Source organism: Neovison vison, chromosome 1 (assembly GCF_020171115.1).
Source record: "Neovison vison isolate M4711 chromosome 1, ASM_NN_V1, whole genome shotgun sequence".
Lineage (NCBI taxonomy): Eukaryota > Metazoa > Chordata > Mammalia > Carnivora > Mustelidae > Neogale > Neogale vison.
The window spans coordinates 179279367-179298891 of NC_058091.1; the positions used below are offsets into that span (position 1 = coordinate 179279367).

The 19525-nt window shown below is 40.6% G+C and overlaps 1 protein-coding gene across 6 annotated transcripts in view; it reads left to right on the forward strand.

Moving 5' to 3' along the window:
- CSNK1G3 (casein kinase 1 gamma 3) overlaps window positions 1-10162 on the forward strand; it is a 112460-nt gene extending 102298 nt beyond the window's left edge. For all 6 annotated transcript variants that reach the window (XM_044263884.1, XM_044263907.1, XM_044263898.1 and 3 more), the window contains one exon: window positions 7705-10162. In XM_044263884.1, coding sequence (XP_044119819.1) covers window positions 7705-7759 — 55 coding nt within the window. In that variant the 3' untranslated portion in view covers window positions 7760-10162. The remainder of the gene's footprint in view (window positions 1-7704) is intronic.
- Window positions 10163-19525: the final 9363 nt, after the last annotated feature.

The following is a 19525-nucleotide window of genomic DNA, read 5'->3' on the forward strand; positions in this document are numbered from 1 at the left end:
AAGTGTGGTGCGAAAGCTGTTCCTGAAGGAGAGGTCCTCCATAGCCTAGAGACTTGAGTCCAGATTCCTTGGCGCAGCCCACGGCCCTTCGTGCCTCTCATAGTCCCACCCCTGCCTCTCTTTCCCTGCCCCGTTTTCTGTTCCGAACGCTATACTCCCTGGCTGGGTTCCTTAAGTCTGTCGTTGGTATGTTATCCTCCTTAGCTCTGTCCCACTTCGTGAAACTTTTTGAATTTCTTGTATGCAAGGCCTTTTTCATCTTCAGATCACTGGTGCCCAAAACAGTAGGCCTCAGTGACTTACTACTAAATGATTACGACTGAATCATTTGGTGTATCTGTACAGTGGAGTATTACTCAACAGTGTAAAATAAAGAGGTGGAAAACATGCTAAGTGAAAGAAGCCCCGCACAGAAGGCCGCATGTTCTATGATTCTGTTGATGTGAAATATGCAGGATAGGCCACCACAGGGAGAAAAATCCAGTTATTGCCTAGGACAGGGGAGAGGAGGCTGGGAGAAGCTGTTAGTAGGTTAGGTTCTCTGGTTTCTTTTTGGGGCGATGGAAGTGGTTTCAAGTTTGAAAGTGGTGAGGGATATAAATGTATTAAAAACCACTGAATTGTATACTTTAAAAACATTAATTTTCTGATAACTTTAATTATATTTTAATAGAGCTGGATTTTTTTGTTTGTTTGTTTGTTTTTTTAACATGGATAGCAACCCGTAATTTTGGTAAAGCCCAATTACAGATGGGTTACAGAAATCCTCCCACCTTCCCTGCCTCTTCACTGGTTAAAAACTTCCAGCACATCGCCTTTGCTTTCCCTTTTATCAGGGTGACTCTCAATATCCCTGCAAGTTTGTTAGTGCATTCCTCATACCTTCTTAGTCTGCGGTGAGGGGGCTGTGAGCGTGGTTTTCTCCTAAATTGCATCTTACGCTTGCTTCTCTTCTCTGTCCCACCTTTTTTATAGTTTTCTAGGAACCTGCCAAGAATTCCCTTTCAAAATGGGTTTCCAACTCCCTCTCTTTCTTCTTACCTGTAATTGGTGGAGGCCCCTTTCACCCCACCCCGTTAATTATAATGTATTTCACATTGGACATTTTAGAGGCTCCTAGAATTCCTAGAATAGTACCTTATAGGGCTTGATATATAATTTCCAAGTGACAGAATATTCTCTTGTCCTGCATATAAAATGGCTCATTCATTAGTAATGAGATTTTGCTCTCCTCACTGTGGCTAAGAATTTTTTTCAAGACAGGTGACACAAGGGGTATCCCCCTCATTATTCCTTCCAGGAATTTAGGAAAACAAAGCTTCCTTTGGTTTAGTTACAGAGTTTTAAGGTAGTTTGTAATTATCTTTTTTCACCTTTATTTCTCTTTGTGTCCCCTTTCGACATTTACTGAACAGTTACTGATTACGAAAAGTCAAGGCCCCTGTGCTCCCTTGGAAAAGATAGGGTGTACACAAGTAACTTTCATGTAGTGATCCCCAGTCTTGGCTTCAAGTCACAAGCATTTGTGACTATGCTGACACTTAGGCTGAGTTATGTCAGTTTCTGTGGTTGGGGTCTGGTTGACAGTATTTTCTTTTTTTTAAAGATTTTATTTACTTCTAAAAAGATAGAGCATGAGTAGGGGTGGGGTGAGCAGATGGAGAAGCAGACTCCTCACTGGCAGCCTGCCGTGGGGCTCGATCCCAGGACCCGGAGATCCTGACCCCCACCAAAGGCAGGGGCTTAACTGACTGGGCCACTTAGGCACCCCTGGTTGACAGTAATTTTAAAAAGCTTGTAAGCTGATTCTGAGGAGCAACCAGGATTGAGAGTCATTGGTCTAAAACCAGCTATTAAAGGATTAGCTCATAGGATACAGTGTGTCTGGTTTTAAGAGACTGGAACATGGGAGATCAGAGACATCTTCACGGCTCAGGGTACATTTGCCCTGGTTCTCCAAGGTGACCAGGCTTGGTTGAAGAGTTGGGTGCAGGAGTCCAAGAGAAGTGGCTGGAAGCAGGGACAGAGTGAGGCAAGTCTGAGAAGTGATCCACTGTGTTGTGTGTGTGTGTGTGTGTGTGTGTGTGTGTGTGCGCGCGCGCGCGTGCGCATATACATGAATGCATCCTCCTCGGAGCTGAGATAGTCTAAGTGCCTGATCGCAAAGGGCTTTAGTAGGCAGGTGAGCAACAGCAACAATAAAGACATGATCCTTTCTCAGCACAAGCAAGCAAGCTGTGGGTTTTAAGCCAAGAAATGGTATAATCAGATTGAGCCTTGAGACAATTAATTTTGCAGCACTTTTGTGACCTATGTCATTTCCTGGGGTTCATTAGATGACATGAAATCAATTCATCCTCCCTCCTTCTCTTCCTTCTATAGTACTGACTGCCTAGAAAGGCAGCTTGATGCAAGATGAGACTAAGAGGAGAGGGAAATAGATCAGAACCAAATTATAAGAGCTGTGTGGACCTAATGCCTTAGACTGTGGTGAACAGTGGTGAGATTTAAAAGGCAGAGGGCAAGGCCATCTCTCTGCAGGGGTGAGTTGGGATGGCACATTGGAGAGAGGAAGACACTTAGCCTGGGTGTCTGTTAAGAGGCTGTTAGCAGTGAGGGAGGCAAGATGTTCTGAAGTAAGCCAGCATGAGAGGATGGTACAACTTTGAATGTCATTTCAGACTAGAGAGACTAATGGCATGTGGATGGAGAGGAAGAAGTTGAAGATGAGGCGGATGTGCAGGTTTCCAGTTGGATTAGTTAAGGGGTTGGTCTCGGGCCTCTGTCTGAACTCTTCTTGCTTGACTGATAAGTTACGGGGTTTTTACAACAAGATGTCCAGAGATACAAAGTTATATTTGTATATATAGACTTGAAGGGGGCAAATCCTTTGTCAACGAATTAAAGACAGATGTCTTAAAAGCTGTTTTCTGTATGCCCAGTAACCTAGATAAGGAGAAGCAAGGCTCTTGAGTCCCAGGTGGGTAGGGCCCAGCACCTGTCGAGCAGTCTCTCTACTGAAGGTGGAGCCAGTGAGTCATCAGAGAAAGGACACACAGGAACTTCCGCCAGATAGAGACATGTGTGTCAGTTTCAGGTATGTGAGAAGGAGGTCTAAGACATGCATCCAGGAAGACAAATCCTAGAGGCAGAAAAAGAGGCAGTAGATGAAGGGGAAATGGTGCAGAATCTCTTAGCAAAGCCTCAGCCCTTCTGTATGTTTTTGACATAGTTGAGGACTTTGATCCATTATGATTTCCTGTTTAGTACCTAAACAGTATTTATAGCAACAGCCCTCAAGTTCATCAGAAGCAGGATTTACTATTTATTTGGAAAGAATTTAGGAGCAGAGCTGTGGTGGGCACCTGGGTAACTCAGTCAGTTCAGTGTTTGCCTTTGGCTCAGGTCATGATCTCAAGGTCCTGGGATTGAGTTCCGCATTGGGCTCCCTGATCAGTGAGCAGCCTGCTTCTCCCTCTCTCTCTGCCCCTCCCCTCTGCTTATGCACTCTTTCTCTCACTCTCTCTTTCAAATAATAAATAAATTTAAAAAAAAAAGTGGAGCTGTGGCTTCAAAGCTTTTAGGCTAGCTACAGAATAATGTCAGAAGCATGAACCTGACTTGCATACTGGCTTATTGGAAACACATAGGCATAATCAAGAAAGAGCCAAGAGAAGGAAAAGCATTGAGAAGAACATGATTAAATGTCTGGCCAGCTTGATCAGTTTCCCCAGGGTTGTCAGTAGTCCAGATCTGAAGAGACCCCAAATGAGGCGTGGACTAACAAATAAGTAAATGTCGCCACTGAGCAGCTTGGAGAAAAATGTGTCTAAAAATTTTAAAGGTGTGGGTAATTTTCTAAGACCATCTAGTTGAATGTAGTGATCTGTGCTCATCGCTGCACCATTTGCTATCATTTGCAGTTACCGTTATCAATAACTTCCTTTCCGTTTGACTTGAGCCACATGATAGCATTACCTTGTTTCCTTTTACACATGGCCCACATTCATGTAAGTTGATGATGTGGTGGGCCCTCAGGATGTGCAGTGCTCAGCTCACAGCTCCTGGGACTGGTACTCGCTGGAAACGGAGAAGCTGGAGGGGAGGCCTGGCAGGTGCACGTTGGCAGAGCAGGGCTTCTGAGGTTTAGACTCCTGTAAGAATCTGATGCAAACTGATTTTCTCTAGGGAAGCTTCCACAGACACTCAGATCTGCATTTTGTGAGATTTCCCTAGGGCCTGTGGGCCCGAGGAAAGAACTCCAGCTTTAGAACATGGCGTATAATGTAGTAAGAACCTTTTGACTAGGTTCTTAACTCTTGGAGTTGCACTTAGGAGGTAAATCATCCATTTATTCAGTAAATATTAAGTGAGTCCCAACTGGGTGCCCGTTTGTGGGATGGATCTGTGCAAAAGCCCTTACGAAGCTTCCTTTTTATGTGGAGGAGATAATCAGTAAATAAATAAGATAAATTCATTTTAGTCTGAGGACTGAGAGGAGCGGAAAAGGGTCATGTGACACAATGGCCATGTGGAAGCCGCCTTGCTTTAGATGGAGGGCAGTTGGTATGATTTCTGAATCACAGGCTGTAAATCATCTGCTTTGGTAATGAATTTTAAGAAACCAGCCACAATTTCTTCTTTTGATAACTATAGACTATTTTGAGAGCATCTCTCCTTTAGGTGGATGCATTTGTATTGCCTAGAGCAATGCTGCCCTCTGGTGGTTGTCCGTTTAATAGCATGCCAGCTTCTCAAATCTGTTTCAAGGGTGTATGTACTCTTTATTTGGTGGGTTTATTTCTAAAAAATAGATGTCTTTTTTTAGGTGGCCTTTTAATTAAAAGGCTTCTATACTCATGGTTCATTTGAAAGTTTTATTTAGTCTCAGGTAAATGCTTAGACTGCTTTTCTGTGTTAAATAATACAGAATTGAAGGAAAGATGACCTAAGAAATAGGACAGACTCACCTGTCTTGAGTTGGAAAGCAGATTGATGATACTAGAAAAATAAGTCAGACAAGGTGAATTGCTAACATAAGTGTGGAAAATCTGGAACTTGTTGATCAAAACATGTATTACATTAAATTCCCTGTTCCAAAAGGCTTATTAAAACACTTAAGCCTGGGTGGCTCAGTGGGTTAAGCCGCTGCCTTCGGCTCAGGTCATGATCCCAGGGTCCTGGGATCGAGTCCCGCATCGGGCTCTCCGCTGAGTGGAGAGCCTGCTTTCCTCTCTCTCTCTCTCTGCCTGCCTCTCTGCCTACTTGTGATCTCTCTCTGTCAAATAAATAAATAAAATCTTTAAAAAAAAAAAAAACCAAAAAAAAAAACCAAAAAAAGATTTTATTTATTTATTTGACAGACAGAGATCACGAGTAGGCAGAGAGGCAGGCAGAGAGAGAGAGAGGAGAAGCAGGCTCCCCAATGAGCAGAGGGCCGACACGGGGCTCGATCCCACGACCCCAGGATCATGTCCTGAGCTGAAGGCAGAGGCTTTAACCCACTGAGCCACCCAGGCGCCCCTAAAACATTTTTTAATATACACTTATTAAAACACCTTTTCAGCAGAAAAACTTAAAATATTTGTAGTTTCGAATTTGAAGACACAAATACAGTAGTTGGAAACAGTGAACATCATTAATAGAATTTTGTATTAAATAACAAATTTCCATTGAAATGTCATATTCTTAAATTTAATATTCTAAATATTTGGTCTGTTTCTTCTAAATACCAGTTAATTTTTTTTTTTTACAATGTGAACATTTTATGACTATCCTTTTATTGAAAGGTTTCTTTTTTTTTTGAACAGTGGTCTTCATCTCTTAAAATCTGAGTTAAATAATATTTTGTTTCACTGTTTTAGAAAATTTATATAACAGATTTGAGGAAGTATTTAGGTAACTGACAGTTACAAGTAAAGTTGACTTGTTTTTATAAATCCAGAAAAAATCTATTCTACCCAGATACTTCTTTCACGTAAGTAGCTCTCTTCAAGGCCCGTGATTGGATAATTTGTTTCTGGTTGTTCTGGTGATCACCATAGTAAGAGTAAAAATCATAACGATTGATAACTGCACAGATTTCCAGTTGAGTCTGTGGCAGCTGACATATAAATGTTTGACTTGTTCACACTCCATGGTCTAATCATTCTGTGCTGTTTGAATGGGGTTAAAAAATCCAGTCATTAATTTGGTTTCGAATGCCCCACAGTGATTTCATAGTCATAGTATAAATCACAATAAATGTCTGAAATTACTTTCGACTAACGATAATGTGGGTGGAGAGATTATGTAATTTAGATGGACAGGCTGGGTTTCTGTTTACATTGCTTTCACAGAAAGACATAAAAGTTATCTAACAATTATTTCATCTTCCACAATCTTTTGCTGGAGAGGACACTTGAAGCTAGGGTGGTCTCCATTATGCTTAGCTTGAAATTACTCATTTAATATCCTTCTTTGCAGGCGGGCTGGTAAGAATTAGAGGAACATTGTTAGAAGGTCACTTTCTGTACAAGCTTTGAATTGGCTGCATTTTGTTGATTGAATCACCACATATATAGATACTTCTTTAATTACAGACAGGATTTACGTATTTACGTACGCACACATGCTAGACTTTGTTGGAAGAGAGGAGAGAGCCTCTGTGTGTCGCCTGTCTTCGTCGCATTCTGAGAGATGGACTTTCCCTTAAGTGTGGAAGGGGAGAAGAGCCAGACCTGTATTTGAAGGAATGCCGGACTATTAGAATAGATGTATGCATGTGTACATATTTTGGTGTGAGTTTCTGCTCAGTGATTCTCCTCTACTTGTGAGTTGGTACCAGCCTCACCATCGCTCCCCACAAGCTGCGTGTGTTTCATCTTTTCATGACAAGGAGAACTTAAAATGGAAAAAATTAGGTCTCTCAGGCATCGTCTCTAGATTTTTTTTTTTTTTTTTTTTTTACTTAAGAATGAAACTCCGTATGCTTTCCCCTCATAGACTGCAGAATTAAATCACCTTGATTATGCTATTTTTAATGTTAAGTGCAGCTTTTACTTTAATTAACTTAGGATCAGTTTGGCCTTAACCCTTAAAGAATTAAAAAGTGCCTGTCTTGACATGCTAGTTAATGCCTTTTCTCTCTTCCAGTTTGTAAATGTGGTGGAGAATGTTTGTTGAAGAGTCTGTTTAGGCTTTCTCTTTTTCTTCTTGGAATCTCATTCTTGATGAAAATCAGATCCTCAGTATTAGGATCATTATTGCTTTTCTGACAGTGACTTTAGTAATCATATACAAATATCAGGAATAAAGGGAGAGAATGCATAAGATGAATTTTATATAAGCATGCCCCTGCCAGAGGTTAATAAGTATTCAGAGTAAAAGATGGAGATTAATAAGTATTCAGAGTAAAAAAGTCAGTGAGTGTTCAGAATTCTCTAGTTCCTCAGTGAGTCTTGATGCAAAGCCTTTCCAATTTAGTGGCTTCTTGTAATGTTGCCTAGACTGTCTGCCTATCTTCTAAAAGGCACATTGGTTGCGCAGTAGTAATAACTCTGCCCTAGGTTCACTAATATGTTTGCTTCCTTGGCATGTTCTCCGTGTATCTTGCATTAGCCTGTTGCTTTTTACGACCATTGAAATTAATACGCTAAACTCAGCCTTTACTCTGTGACCCTCTAGTACCTTTATAATACAAGAAGTGTTTCCCTCCGTCTGCAGGTGCTGCTGTTTTTTCAAACGAAGGAAAAGGAAAACCATACAGCGTCACAAATGACTCTGGACACAGACAGATCATGGGGAGTTACTTACGTGTTCATCTGCTGTCTTGTGATTAAAATCATCTCTGTAGTGACCACATACATTTTCGAGGACTCACTCTTAGAAACGAAATGTCATACTTTCATACTTCATTTTGTGGTTGTCTTACATTCATATTTTTTTCTAATTTAACTTTTATGGAAGCTTTAAAGTTTTGTCCAAACATACGAGTGCTTTGCCCATCAATGAATGGAACGGACCAAGGAGGTGGTACTGATGGATACCATTCTGAGGACATTTTCCAGAAGCTCTCCTCCTGTTGTAGAAAGCAGTACAGTGTCTTCAGTGTCAAACAGTCACATGCCTAATCTGGTTTTTTTATAACTTCTGTAAGAGCATAATCAAGCAGGAGTTTTCTCCCCAATGGAATAATGCAACAGAGAAGACGCAGTTGCCCAAATATGTAAAAGAAGTTATTTTGTGAGAAGTTCATTTCTTGTGTGACATCTGCATTGATTTCAGTATTACTGATGGTACTGCTATTCATGAGTCATACTAACATTCTCTCTGTGAAATCATGGTACAGTCACTGCCCAGAGGTACTGAGGGAAAAGCTCTATGGGTTCGGCAGACGGTAGCGGTCGAACGATTCACGCTAGGTAGGAGCTCTGCTTTTGTGGCCCCACGACGCCAAGTACAGTGTTGCTCAAGTGGCAGAAGCGCTTTTTTAAAAAAGGAAAAAAAAAAAAAAAGCAAAATATTTGTATAATGTAACTTTATGCTTCCAGATAATAATGTATGTTAGACAGCAAGAAATGAATACTTTGAGAAATGAAATATGTTGGAGTTTTTTTGTTTTTTGGTTTTTTTAAATACACTAAGGAGAAGAAATCAATGTGAATCTCATTGCGATGTGTAAGGTTGAAGTCCGAGGAGATCCCACTGAAACCTACTGCTGAATGATTACATTCTCCCCTAAGCAGAAAATTTTGGATGTGCCATGCAGTGGTGTCTGTCTATTAATTATTTGCTTTTTGATTAAAAAAAATAATAAGAAAAAGAAAAGACCCCCAGCAATAAAAACTGGGTCATTCTCTTGCCCTCTGTGCACATTAGTCTCTTGTATTCAACTTTGCTGGTTCTCTGGAATTTTCCTACTTCTTAGAATAATTTTGATGATCGAAAACTATTTTGGAAAGGATGGGTCAGGTGCTTTGCCTCCATAGTCTTTTGAAGTGCCTGGACATGAACAAAGTAACAGTTCTGTAAAGAAAAAGGAAACCCATGCCACTCTTCAAGTCTAGTTTGTTTTAAGCCATAAAGACGCAGGTATTCTTTGGTCTCATTCTAAAGCCAGATTCTTCAAGAAGAGTTAAGACTAAAAGACTGGCTAGAAAGAGAAGGAGTTTTTCCAAATCTCGCATTCACCTGTTAAGATTGTTACTTGCTCTTTCCACGCAGCCCTTTCTTTGTCTTTAAGTGCATGCCTGCCGGCGTGCTTATTTATTTTTGTTGTCTCAAGGTAACATTTGAAATGTGTAATTAAAGGAAATAAATTACATTTTTGACTTCATTATTGCATTTGCAGGGATTTAATTGTACTTTGTAACTTATTTTTCTTATTAGCCAAAAGTTCAGCGTGTTGCTTTTTGATGAATTAGGCGCCCATATGAATACTGCAAATCAGGACATTGTTTATCACCATTGCTCTGAATCGTCTCAATGGTCTTTTCAAGTTCTTGATTTAAAGGCCCACGCTCAGCCTACAAGACATTTGCTGTATAATTTGGTCAGCAGTTTCCATTCTGTTTGTATACTGTCATGATGTCTTAAACGACAGGAGTTACATACTGAGTTTTCATTTTTTTGTTTGCCTTGAGCAAGGTAGATGGATGTTTTGGCCATTATAATGTGAAACCACTTTTTTTCTTTACAGTATTTGACCAAATTTGTGTGTCTATGATATTTGTAAATACATGCGATATCTGTATTTCTTATCATAAGCCTATTTAGTTTTATTCTCAGTAGGGTTTTTGGACTGTACAGTGTTTATATGATCTGAACTCCTTATACATAAGAAGGTGTGTATATTAATCCAATTATGGACTTAAAATATTTTAAAAGTATAAATACCCTTATTTGCTGCAAAGACCAGTGTGTAGACATTTGCTTTTTAGCAATATTTTTAAGTGCTCCATTTTAATGCCAAGGAATAAGTCTTTTGGCAACACAAACTGGTCAGTAATAGGTAACGCAGGTATGTTCAGGTTAAGCCAACAATGTTTTGCATTTTTATGCTTCTTTTCTGTCAACACTAATGAAGTCAACATTGCCTGAATGTCTGAATAATGAAACACATCCCTGTTTAAAAGTATGTAACTGAAAAAGAAATAAAAAATAAAGTAGTTTTTTTAAACTCGCTTTTTCCCCCTTCCTCTGATCACGGGTGAAGTGATGCTACTCATATTAAAACCCGAGACAGGAACTTCAAAAATCTGGTTCATTGAATTTTGTGTACGTGAGAAGCCGAACTAAAGGAATATGCTTTTGTGTTTTGTGTTTCTGTTGGGATTTTGCTCTCTGGGACCCCTGTCGCAGAGTACATACCAGGAAGTAGCTGGGCTTTCTTTAATCAGAGTTCAAGAAAAAGCCTTTTATACTTCCCCGAACCATTTAATAGAGCACTTAATTAAATCTAATGCCGCTAATAAAGTCAGGAAAAGAAGAAGGATCATTTTATTCCTCGTAAAAAATTGAAGTCCTGCTTGGGTGTGCACAGCGATGAAACACGATTCATCCACTTTTCAGTGAACGACTTTATCATTGCAGACGGAGGGCATCTATCTGGGACAGCCTCTCACAGCTGATCCTGTGCCAGGAACATTCAGAGGAGTTTTCCAAAATGGTGCTCAAAGTGCTGTGCTCACGGAGAGACGCCCCAGGTAAGATACGGCAAAGCAGCACATGCTCAGCACTAGCATTCAGAGACCGTAGATCTGGAGAGGAAACGTACGGTCAAAAGGCCCAATGTAGAAAAAGCTGATTTAAGAGGGGGAGTCGGTGGGAAGGACACAGTAGCTGCATCCGCCAGCGCCCTCTGCACTGTGAGTGGCTCCCGCGGTGGGGATGTCTGTCATCGCATCCTGCCAAGAAGTCCGATGGAAGCGCCAGCTTCCCTGTGCTTGATGCTGGTGTAGAGTCGGGGTCGCCCTGTCTCTCGGTTTTGCACCCTCCTGGGCTGTTTTCATCGCCAGGGACACTTCTCCTGTGTGACAGAGAAGTGGCCACCCAGCAGCTTCAGACGTCTGCCGTCTTCGTAACCTCAGCCAAGACAGCAAGCAGTTCCTCTCGGCAGTCCTAACAAAACCCCGAGACGGACACTGGTTGCTTCCTCTGTTCACAAGCCCATGCCGAGCCAATTACCGCGGCCAAGGGAAGGCTGTCTGCCCACCTTCAGAGGACACGCTGGCCTGCGAGGTGAGGTGCAGGGGCTTTTAGCCAAGAGGAAGCAAGGGCCTTAGTACCAGAAGTCAGAGCGAACCGGCACCACTGAGGCAAGACTCACAGGCAGCCTCTGTCCTGATGAGAAAAATGGGAGAGGCGAAAGGCAAACCTAGCCATTTTAAATTCAGAAACGTTCCTGTTACTGGACTTTACTAATCTGATTATGTTCTTAGAAATGATGCATAGTAAGTAAAAACATTTGAAAAATGTTCTAGACTCAGGTAAAGACGGTGGTCCCCAGTATCTTTGGCGTGCTTTTGTTTTTGTCGAGCGTGAAAGAGCTGGATTAGTAGAGTAAAAAGCTGCTTTTTTCCTGCAGGGTTACAAGTAAGTGGAGTTACAGAGCTTTCTGAATGTTCAGGATAACTAGTTTCTTCTCTGCCTCAATCTTACACAGATTCACATGTTATTTTCTTAGGAAATTGACTTAATGAGAGTACATGATCATAACCAAGGAAAGAAGTAGGTATCATCCGGTAGTATTACTGGGATATGAAAATGCTTTTGCTGGAAAGACCAGTTGTTCAGAGGAAGGTTCACTGTATTGCAATTGTATTTAAATGTAAAAACACACCTGTACTCATCTGCAGTGAGGGTTGGCAAACTTTTTGTGGGCCAAGAGGCAAAATTGAGACTCATAAACACTTGTGTAACTAGAAAGAAAACAGATTTCCACTAATTTTTTATTAACGGAATCCAAATGATATATTCATGCCTAAGTATAATTTAAAAAAAAATCTAAGTCTGGTAATGGTAAGAATTGAATTATTTTGAGGGAATACTATTTCACTTATCTGGGGTTTAAAATCAATGGCACATGTTCGTCTGTTAAGTACTGATTGGTAATGTGACTTTCCATATTTCCTCTTTGAAAATTTCTTCCCGCAGATAGACACTACCAAATACTGTTACCAGTTCTCACATGTATGATTTTCATTGAGTGTATTTATCACTTGGGAGGTACTTACAGAACTTCATTAGATTCCCCTCTTGATATTTGCCCTTTGGTAGATCATTCCTTTGCAGGTACAATCACTTCCAATTGAAGGCCAAGTAAGTGTTCCTCAGTCGTACAGTTACATGGATTTTGAGATCCAAAACTGTGGTTCGGTTTGGAAAGTGGATACACTACAAATTAGTGTGGGAATGGAACTCCTATTCCCTTTGAACCTGACCACGTGGGAAAGTATATAAAGCAGCTTGACCTCACTAGTGATTTAAGCACGAGTTGTTACCATATTGACTTGGCCACAGTGTAAGTTTCCCATATTAGTGCTGTTCTGCCTTGTAGTTTTAAGTTGAATTTATTAAGAAGCATGATCAGATCTGCAGCACAGGCAGAATTCAGGGTTCATCTATAATAGGCAGAGGTGATTCTCATTCAGCAAGTTCGCAGTCTTAGTCCTGAGCTAAAAAAAATTGCCCTAACACTTTACCGCTGTCATCAAACTGCTGTACGACTGGGCCCATCGGGTTCCTCAGTTTCTGTTTCTGGTACGACTTCATGGAAGCGATGGTGGCTAAGGCCCAAGGGTGAATGAAATACACCACTGACTACTGGTTCAGTAACCTGACAGATTCAGGTATATTTCACAAAACCCCTGCTGACAAGTGGTACAAGGTATAAACACTGACTTTAAGCATCTTACGTGTTGATAAGCTTTGTGAATTTGTCTAGTACACCTGTCTGCGCTCCCCACATTTTTACCACCCTCTGTTGCAACACATCTTAGCAAAGTCCACTTGATTCTGCACTGAGTTGGTGTTTTCCCAAGTTCCTCAAAAATATTCTTTAAAACAGTTGTTCTAGAGAGGCTCTTCCTAAAGACTAATTCTTGAGTCACTTCAAGCTCAGCATGGACTTCTCTAGTAAATAAAAACTGGGCAGTATTGCTAACGTCTGTTGACTAATCACAAGCTAAGGAGAGCTTCTTGAGATGATTTGCCTTGCTTTTTAGTTGACCGTTGGTGTCTTTGAGGCTTCAAGCACCTGTCCTTGCTAAAAAGCTAGCCTTCGACAAATTTATTTTCTCTGCACACACTTTCTGGCTGCTGGGATCCAATACGATTAACCTGAACTCACCATCCGTAAATAGCTCTGCTTGGCTAACGTGGGAAGTAACTGGTTTGTTGCCCCCTTGTTCTCATTTTTTCAAGTGTGTGATAGAATTCTCCCGTTGCGATGAGATCCTCTGTTGTAAGTTTTCTCTTCTGACCGTTGCTTTCCTGTAAGCTGGGGATACTGTGAAGAGCACTTAGTCTGGTAATGTCACAATAAATTGTATTCTTTTCACACAGCTGAAGTATCATTGCGTAATAAACAGGATGCTTTGCCGTGTAATTGTATGACAAATAATCACAGTCCACTGTGCCTTAAAAGTGCTACACTTAAAGTTCACTTTCCTTTCCTTTTTTTTTTTAACATGATTAATATGCACTAATAATAAAAAATAAAAATGTCTGTGTGACAATTGGTGTGGCACTTGAAATGCTGTTGAATTCTAAGTGCATCATTGAGATTTGAAGTGTGTTGCACGGCAGTGTGTAGTGATGAGAATGCCACAGATGGTCTCTGTCACAATCATTCACCTCTGCCTTTGTAGCCTGGGAGCAGCCATAGACACTATGTAAACGAACAAGCTTGGCTGTATTACAATAAAACTTTATTCATGGACACTGAAATTTGAATTGCATACGATTCTTACATGTCATGAAATACTCTCCCCGCCCCCTAGCCTTTGATTAATGTGAATACCATTAGTTTGTGGACCAGATGAAAGCAGGTGGTGGGCTGGGTTTAACTTGCAGACCATAGTTGGCCAACCTCTCTTCTAGTCCACGTTGGACGGAATTGGGTATTTGAAGTAAATTATTTTGGTCCCTGTTGAATGTCACTACCTACCAAAAGATAACCTATCCTCCCATTATGAAAGAAAGGGCCATTTTTCAATGACATCAAGAATGAGGATAGTAGTAAAGAAAATACATTACAGCGCAGGTGGGAGTTGGAAATAAAGCCAGTGAGGTATCTGTCTGCCATATGAAGTTAGATGTTGAAGCAGGAAAGAGCATGGATTTTGAGATCAGATTTAATTTGAATCTCACTTCTTCATTTCTCTTGCAAGAACAACGGCAAAGTGATTTGACTTCTTAACATCAGTGTCCTCCCCTCAAATTGTGGGTAACGCCTTCTCTTCAGCCTGGCCCTGAGGATTAGCAATAATGTTCCTAACTGCTCTTAATTCAAGGTACCTTTTACCCTCACCCTTATAATGAAGTAGAGTTTATATCTGAGCGACACCTTGACTTCTCACGGAGAGTGTGCTTCTGCTCTGAGACAAGAATAAGGCCTGGTATTTATCAAACTTTGTCTGGGGTGGAAGCCATCGTTCCCATCTGTTGAGAGATGTCTGTACCCTAATCCTGTCACGTTGCACCATTAGCCATCTTGCCTCCCTTAATGGCGTTGATAAATTCATAGCTATCAATTCTATACCTATATGGATGAAAATGTCAATCTGCGGAGAGCCAGTGCTGGACTCCGTGTCGAGTCTCTGTAATCCTAGCCGAAGTTTAGTATTAAGTCATTGAACCGATATCACAACCTCTAAGCGTTCTAATGTATGACAATCCGCCACATTACGGCCACTGGCTTCTTACAGATGCTTTGCGGAAATCCAGAGGAGCAGGCTAGGTAATTTCTTTGGCCGTTTCCATGATCCCATCCAAAAAAGAAAGGGGGAGTAGAGGCCTGGATTTAGTCTGATAACCTTTTCTAATGAATCCTTGTTTATTGCTAACAATCACCATTTCTATTACTAATATTACAAATTGCCTTTTAACGAATTCAGTCTAACTTAGAATCAACATTATCAATCTGTAAGCTACATAATCCATCTTTTAATTTTTTTTTAAATAAGAATCTCATGTCTCATCTTTCTTCGGTCTTGTTCCATTTACCCCCACACGGTCTTTCTGTATGAAATCTGTCCAGGTCTGGGTACTCAGTTTTTCTTTTTAAATATCTGTGTATCTGTAAATATATCCATACATATTTCCTTTTTAAATATCGGTACCTGTGACGGGCTTCATTTCCTTCTTGCCATATATCTTCCCCCTTAACCTTCCTAGGTGCAAGTTATTCTTGATTAAAAAAAAAAAAAAGATAGTAGAATGAAACTGTAATAGGCTAAGCCTTTTATTCTTTTTGTCATTTTGTAAACATAAAGCCTTATTGTTTTTTTGTCTTTTTTATATTCTTTTTGTCATCCTCCCCCCTTGTCTTCAACTGGCTTAACATGCGGTTTATAAAACCCTTTTTTATTGGCTTCAGTATTTTTTTAAAAGACATCTTCAACTAATTCCAAAAATCTCAACTGAGATTTTACCTTTTTTCATTTTCATTGGCAATGCACACTGCTTCAGCTCTTGTATGCTTTTAAAAGCTGAGCTTGTCAGAAGAGATGCTTTTTTTTTTTGGCAAACTTACTCCTTTTTTCTTTATCAGGATCATTTCTAATAGCAGAGCTGAAAATCACAGTCTTGAGCTCCCTTCATGAGGTATCAGAGATCTTAACATGAGTCGCTCACATTCTCTCTGGGCGCCTGACACTTCCACTTTATCACTCAATTCCTTATTGCCGGTCATTTTTGTGGTCTAGAGTAGATTTTTGCTATCTCCACTTCCTAAAGATTAGGTTTCTGGCATATAAAAATTGTCAGATGCTCTGCTTTTAGGGAAAAGATATTCTTTGGACATTGGGAGTTCTCTATCCACTACTAAGTTTTATGTTTCTGTATTTTGTGTTCTTTTAACCAAAGTTGATATATTTAGCGTTTTTCTTTGCTTTTTTTCCACGCTTAGTGCCCAATCTGATTTTCTTTTTCTGTCTTGGCATTCTGTACTATGTTTTTATAACTGTGACCCAGTTTTTCCTCTCTTTTTTGTCCTAGGATTTTACCTTGGGTGTCTTTAACTTCACTGCAGGAGCGTATTGTCTCAGTAGACTGCCCTGTGCCCCCCTTCTCACGTGAATATTCCAGTCAGAAATCTTGTGCCCAGTGGCAGTGACTCCTAGGTTGTATTCACCATGCTCCATTTTTACCAGACTCTTCCTGTTTGTGGCTTCCATCTGTGCTTTCGTGTGAGGACGGCTGCGTACGATTTTCAGGATTACCGCTATGTTCTCTGCTTGAGTGAGTTACTTGGCCATCTCTAACCTTCCGTAGCTTTTATTTGCTCTTTTCACCTTCATCCTCTTTCAGTTTAAAAATGACATTAACAAGTCAAATAGGCCCTTCCTTGGAACTCATGAAGTTAACACTCTAAGCCATCTTAAATTGTGCTTTGGAAATGAAAATCCCATTTTATTTATTTATTTATTTATTTTTAAAGATTTTATTTATTTATTTGACAGACAGAGATCACAAGTAGGCAGAGAGGCAGACAGGGAGAGAGGGGGAAAGCAGGCTCCCTGCCGAGCAGAGAGCCCGATGTAGGGCTCGATCCCAGAACCCTGGGACCATGACCTGAGCCGAAGGCAGAGGCTTTAACCCACTGAGCCACCCAGGCACCCCGAAAATCCCATTTTAAAACATTGTATGAGTAGGAAAAGCACTCACTACTTGTACTTTGTATTTTGTCCTGTGTCCCATATTAACTTTGTCGGGATACCCTGATATTCTCTATGCAGCTTTGTTTTCAAAATGATAAAAATTATAAATTATAAATTTATATGATAGATCTACATATATATTTTATATATACATATATAATTTACATATCATATATATAATATATGTATATGTATATATATATATATATATCACATATACAGTTAATTCAAGATACCTTAAGATTAATTCACCAGCTCTGCCAAATCGATGACATCACTAGTGGCCATGCTTCTGAAAACAAGGAGTTGGATTGCAGCCTCACTCCAGCTCTCTGATGGCAAGCACATCAGTGAGAGCCCCACGCTTGTGGCGGACAGTTGGACGGCAGGTGCCACAATCCTGTGGCCACGTTCCCACAGGCAGCTGGCCACCCACAACCTGCCCGCAGGGACCACACCTCAGATATTGTGTTCAGCTCCTTCTGATCTCCCTCAGCCCTGCCACACCCCTGTCCATAGTCCGCTTAGGACACTCCTTTCCCACCCCTTTTTGTGCCATCTCTTTCCTTCTCTGAAACTGACTGAGCCCTTGGGGTTCTAGGAATAATTTTGTTGGAATGAAGGGTCTGTTTAAAATAAAATGCTTAATAAGTGCTTCCCTAAATTGGGAAATACATTTATTCCTTACGTGGTGCTTAAGGAAATGGAAAACTCTGTATTCTACATAGTCAACGGTAGGTAGGAAGATTTCTCTCCAAAGGTGTTAAACATTAGGTCTGACTAACCTTTGTTGGTGATAAAGCTTCTGCATACCATCTGGTCCCTGCTGCCCTTTTTTCTGTAGCAGAGATCATCAGCAATGATGACATGCATGTCCAACTTTCCCTTTCACGTTGAGAACACCGAGAAGTCAATTTCCTATCTTCCCTAATGGAAATGTTCAAAGCAGGCAAGCGTGCATCAGTTCTCATGCAAGAGAGAAAGCTGAGATGACTGACAATGATTGCGTGTTTTTGTTGCCTCCCCTGGTTGTAAGCTGGATACGTTAGCCCTGGGAAACAAAGCATACGCTGTGTGTTACAGCTTCTTCGGGAGATGGCTTAACTTTATACCAGAGTAAGGAAGGACGGTGGCCATTTGTCTAGAGGTCTAGAAGCCTTGGCAGGGTTTTCTTAGATTCCCCTGACAGAGATCAGCATGGATGGAGAGGGGGAGATTTTGTTTATTAATTTGATAGCTTTTCTTGGGACACCCTGGGGTCCCAGTCAGGTTAAGCCTCTGCCTTCGACTCAGGTCATGATCCCGAGGTTCTGGGATGGAGTCCTGCATCTGGCTCTCTGCTCAGCGGGAAGCCTGCTTCTCCCTCTGCCTCTGCCCCTCCCCCTGCTTGTGCTTTCTCTCTGGCAAAAACATTCAAAACAATCTTTAAAAAAAAAAAATAGCTCTTCTTAAAAAGTGAGGTCATGAATGAATTTTATGTTTTAGACTTTTTAAAAAGTGTTTTGCAAATGAAGGATTAAAACCCTTGAAAGGAGTGGAGAGACCGAGGAAACAGACTTTGGATACAGAGTCTTGTTTTGGAAGGCGTGGTTAGGCAATGAAGAAATGACTGGATGGGGGAGCAGCATCGGGGGAGGAGAGTATTTTGTTTGTGGCTTTAGGATTGGGGGAGCTTGGATGGGTATTTTTTTTTTTTTTTACTGGGGGAGGAATCTATCCTTGGGATGAGGCAGAAGCCACTGCGAGGAAGAATGACTTGGAGGAAAGGAAATCTCTGGGGAGGTGAGCTAGGAATCCAAAGAAAGGGGCAAGTGAGGGAGAAGGGGCTGATCAGATTAAGCTTTGTGGAGATGACTTGTATCTGGGGTCGAGGGGGGTGAGAAAGTTATTCAAAGGAATGGCTCTGCTGTCCTTGTTGGCTTGAGATGTGGGTGAGGCAGAGAGGAGGCTTCCTGTGGGTTGCTTTTTATCTGGAAGAAAAATGGAGCCATCAGGAGACTGGGGGTTCTCAAAAAAGTCAAAGACCAAACGTAATTATTTCGAACTTCATTTTGTTATACTATCTGCTACCCTGACCTTCTGTTTTCCTTTAGGCAATGTGTAAAGTTACTGACATACACATTAATTGAATTACGAACTTGTAGTTTAAGTGAAAGAACTCATTCCCAGGTTGTTATAATGCGAATCCACTTTTAAAAAGAGCTTTTTGATTAAGAAGTGTTTTGCAAGCCAGTTGGTCCTTTTTAAAACTGTCCTTGGTAATATAAGTTGGATTATTTATCTTGGTGACATTTTATAAATGTTTCATATTAGTCATCTTCCATTGCTTTTGGCATGGATATAGAAATCTAGTTAGCTTGAGACTGAAACATTCTCTGCCAATACAACGTAATATTTTGCTTTCTGGTATGTGTAGACCATAAATTGTGATCTTCATGTATTTACATTGTGAATATTATACACTAAGGATAAAACTTTCCTAAATCTGATGTTAGCCAAAATGAAAACAAGGGCAGTGCACAAAATTCTATTGCTTCTGATTTTGCTAGGAAGAAAATAATGGAAAACAATGAACTAGAACAGGAAATTAACCTGATTACTCTGCTATATGCTTTCTATCAATTAAAAATATACATTTGAAATTTCATTTGGTCTCAGAAAAA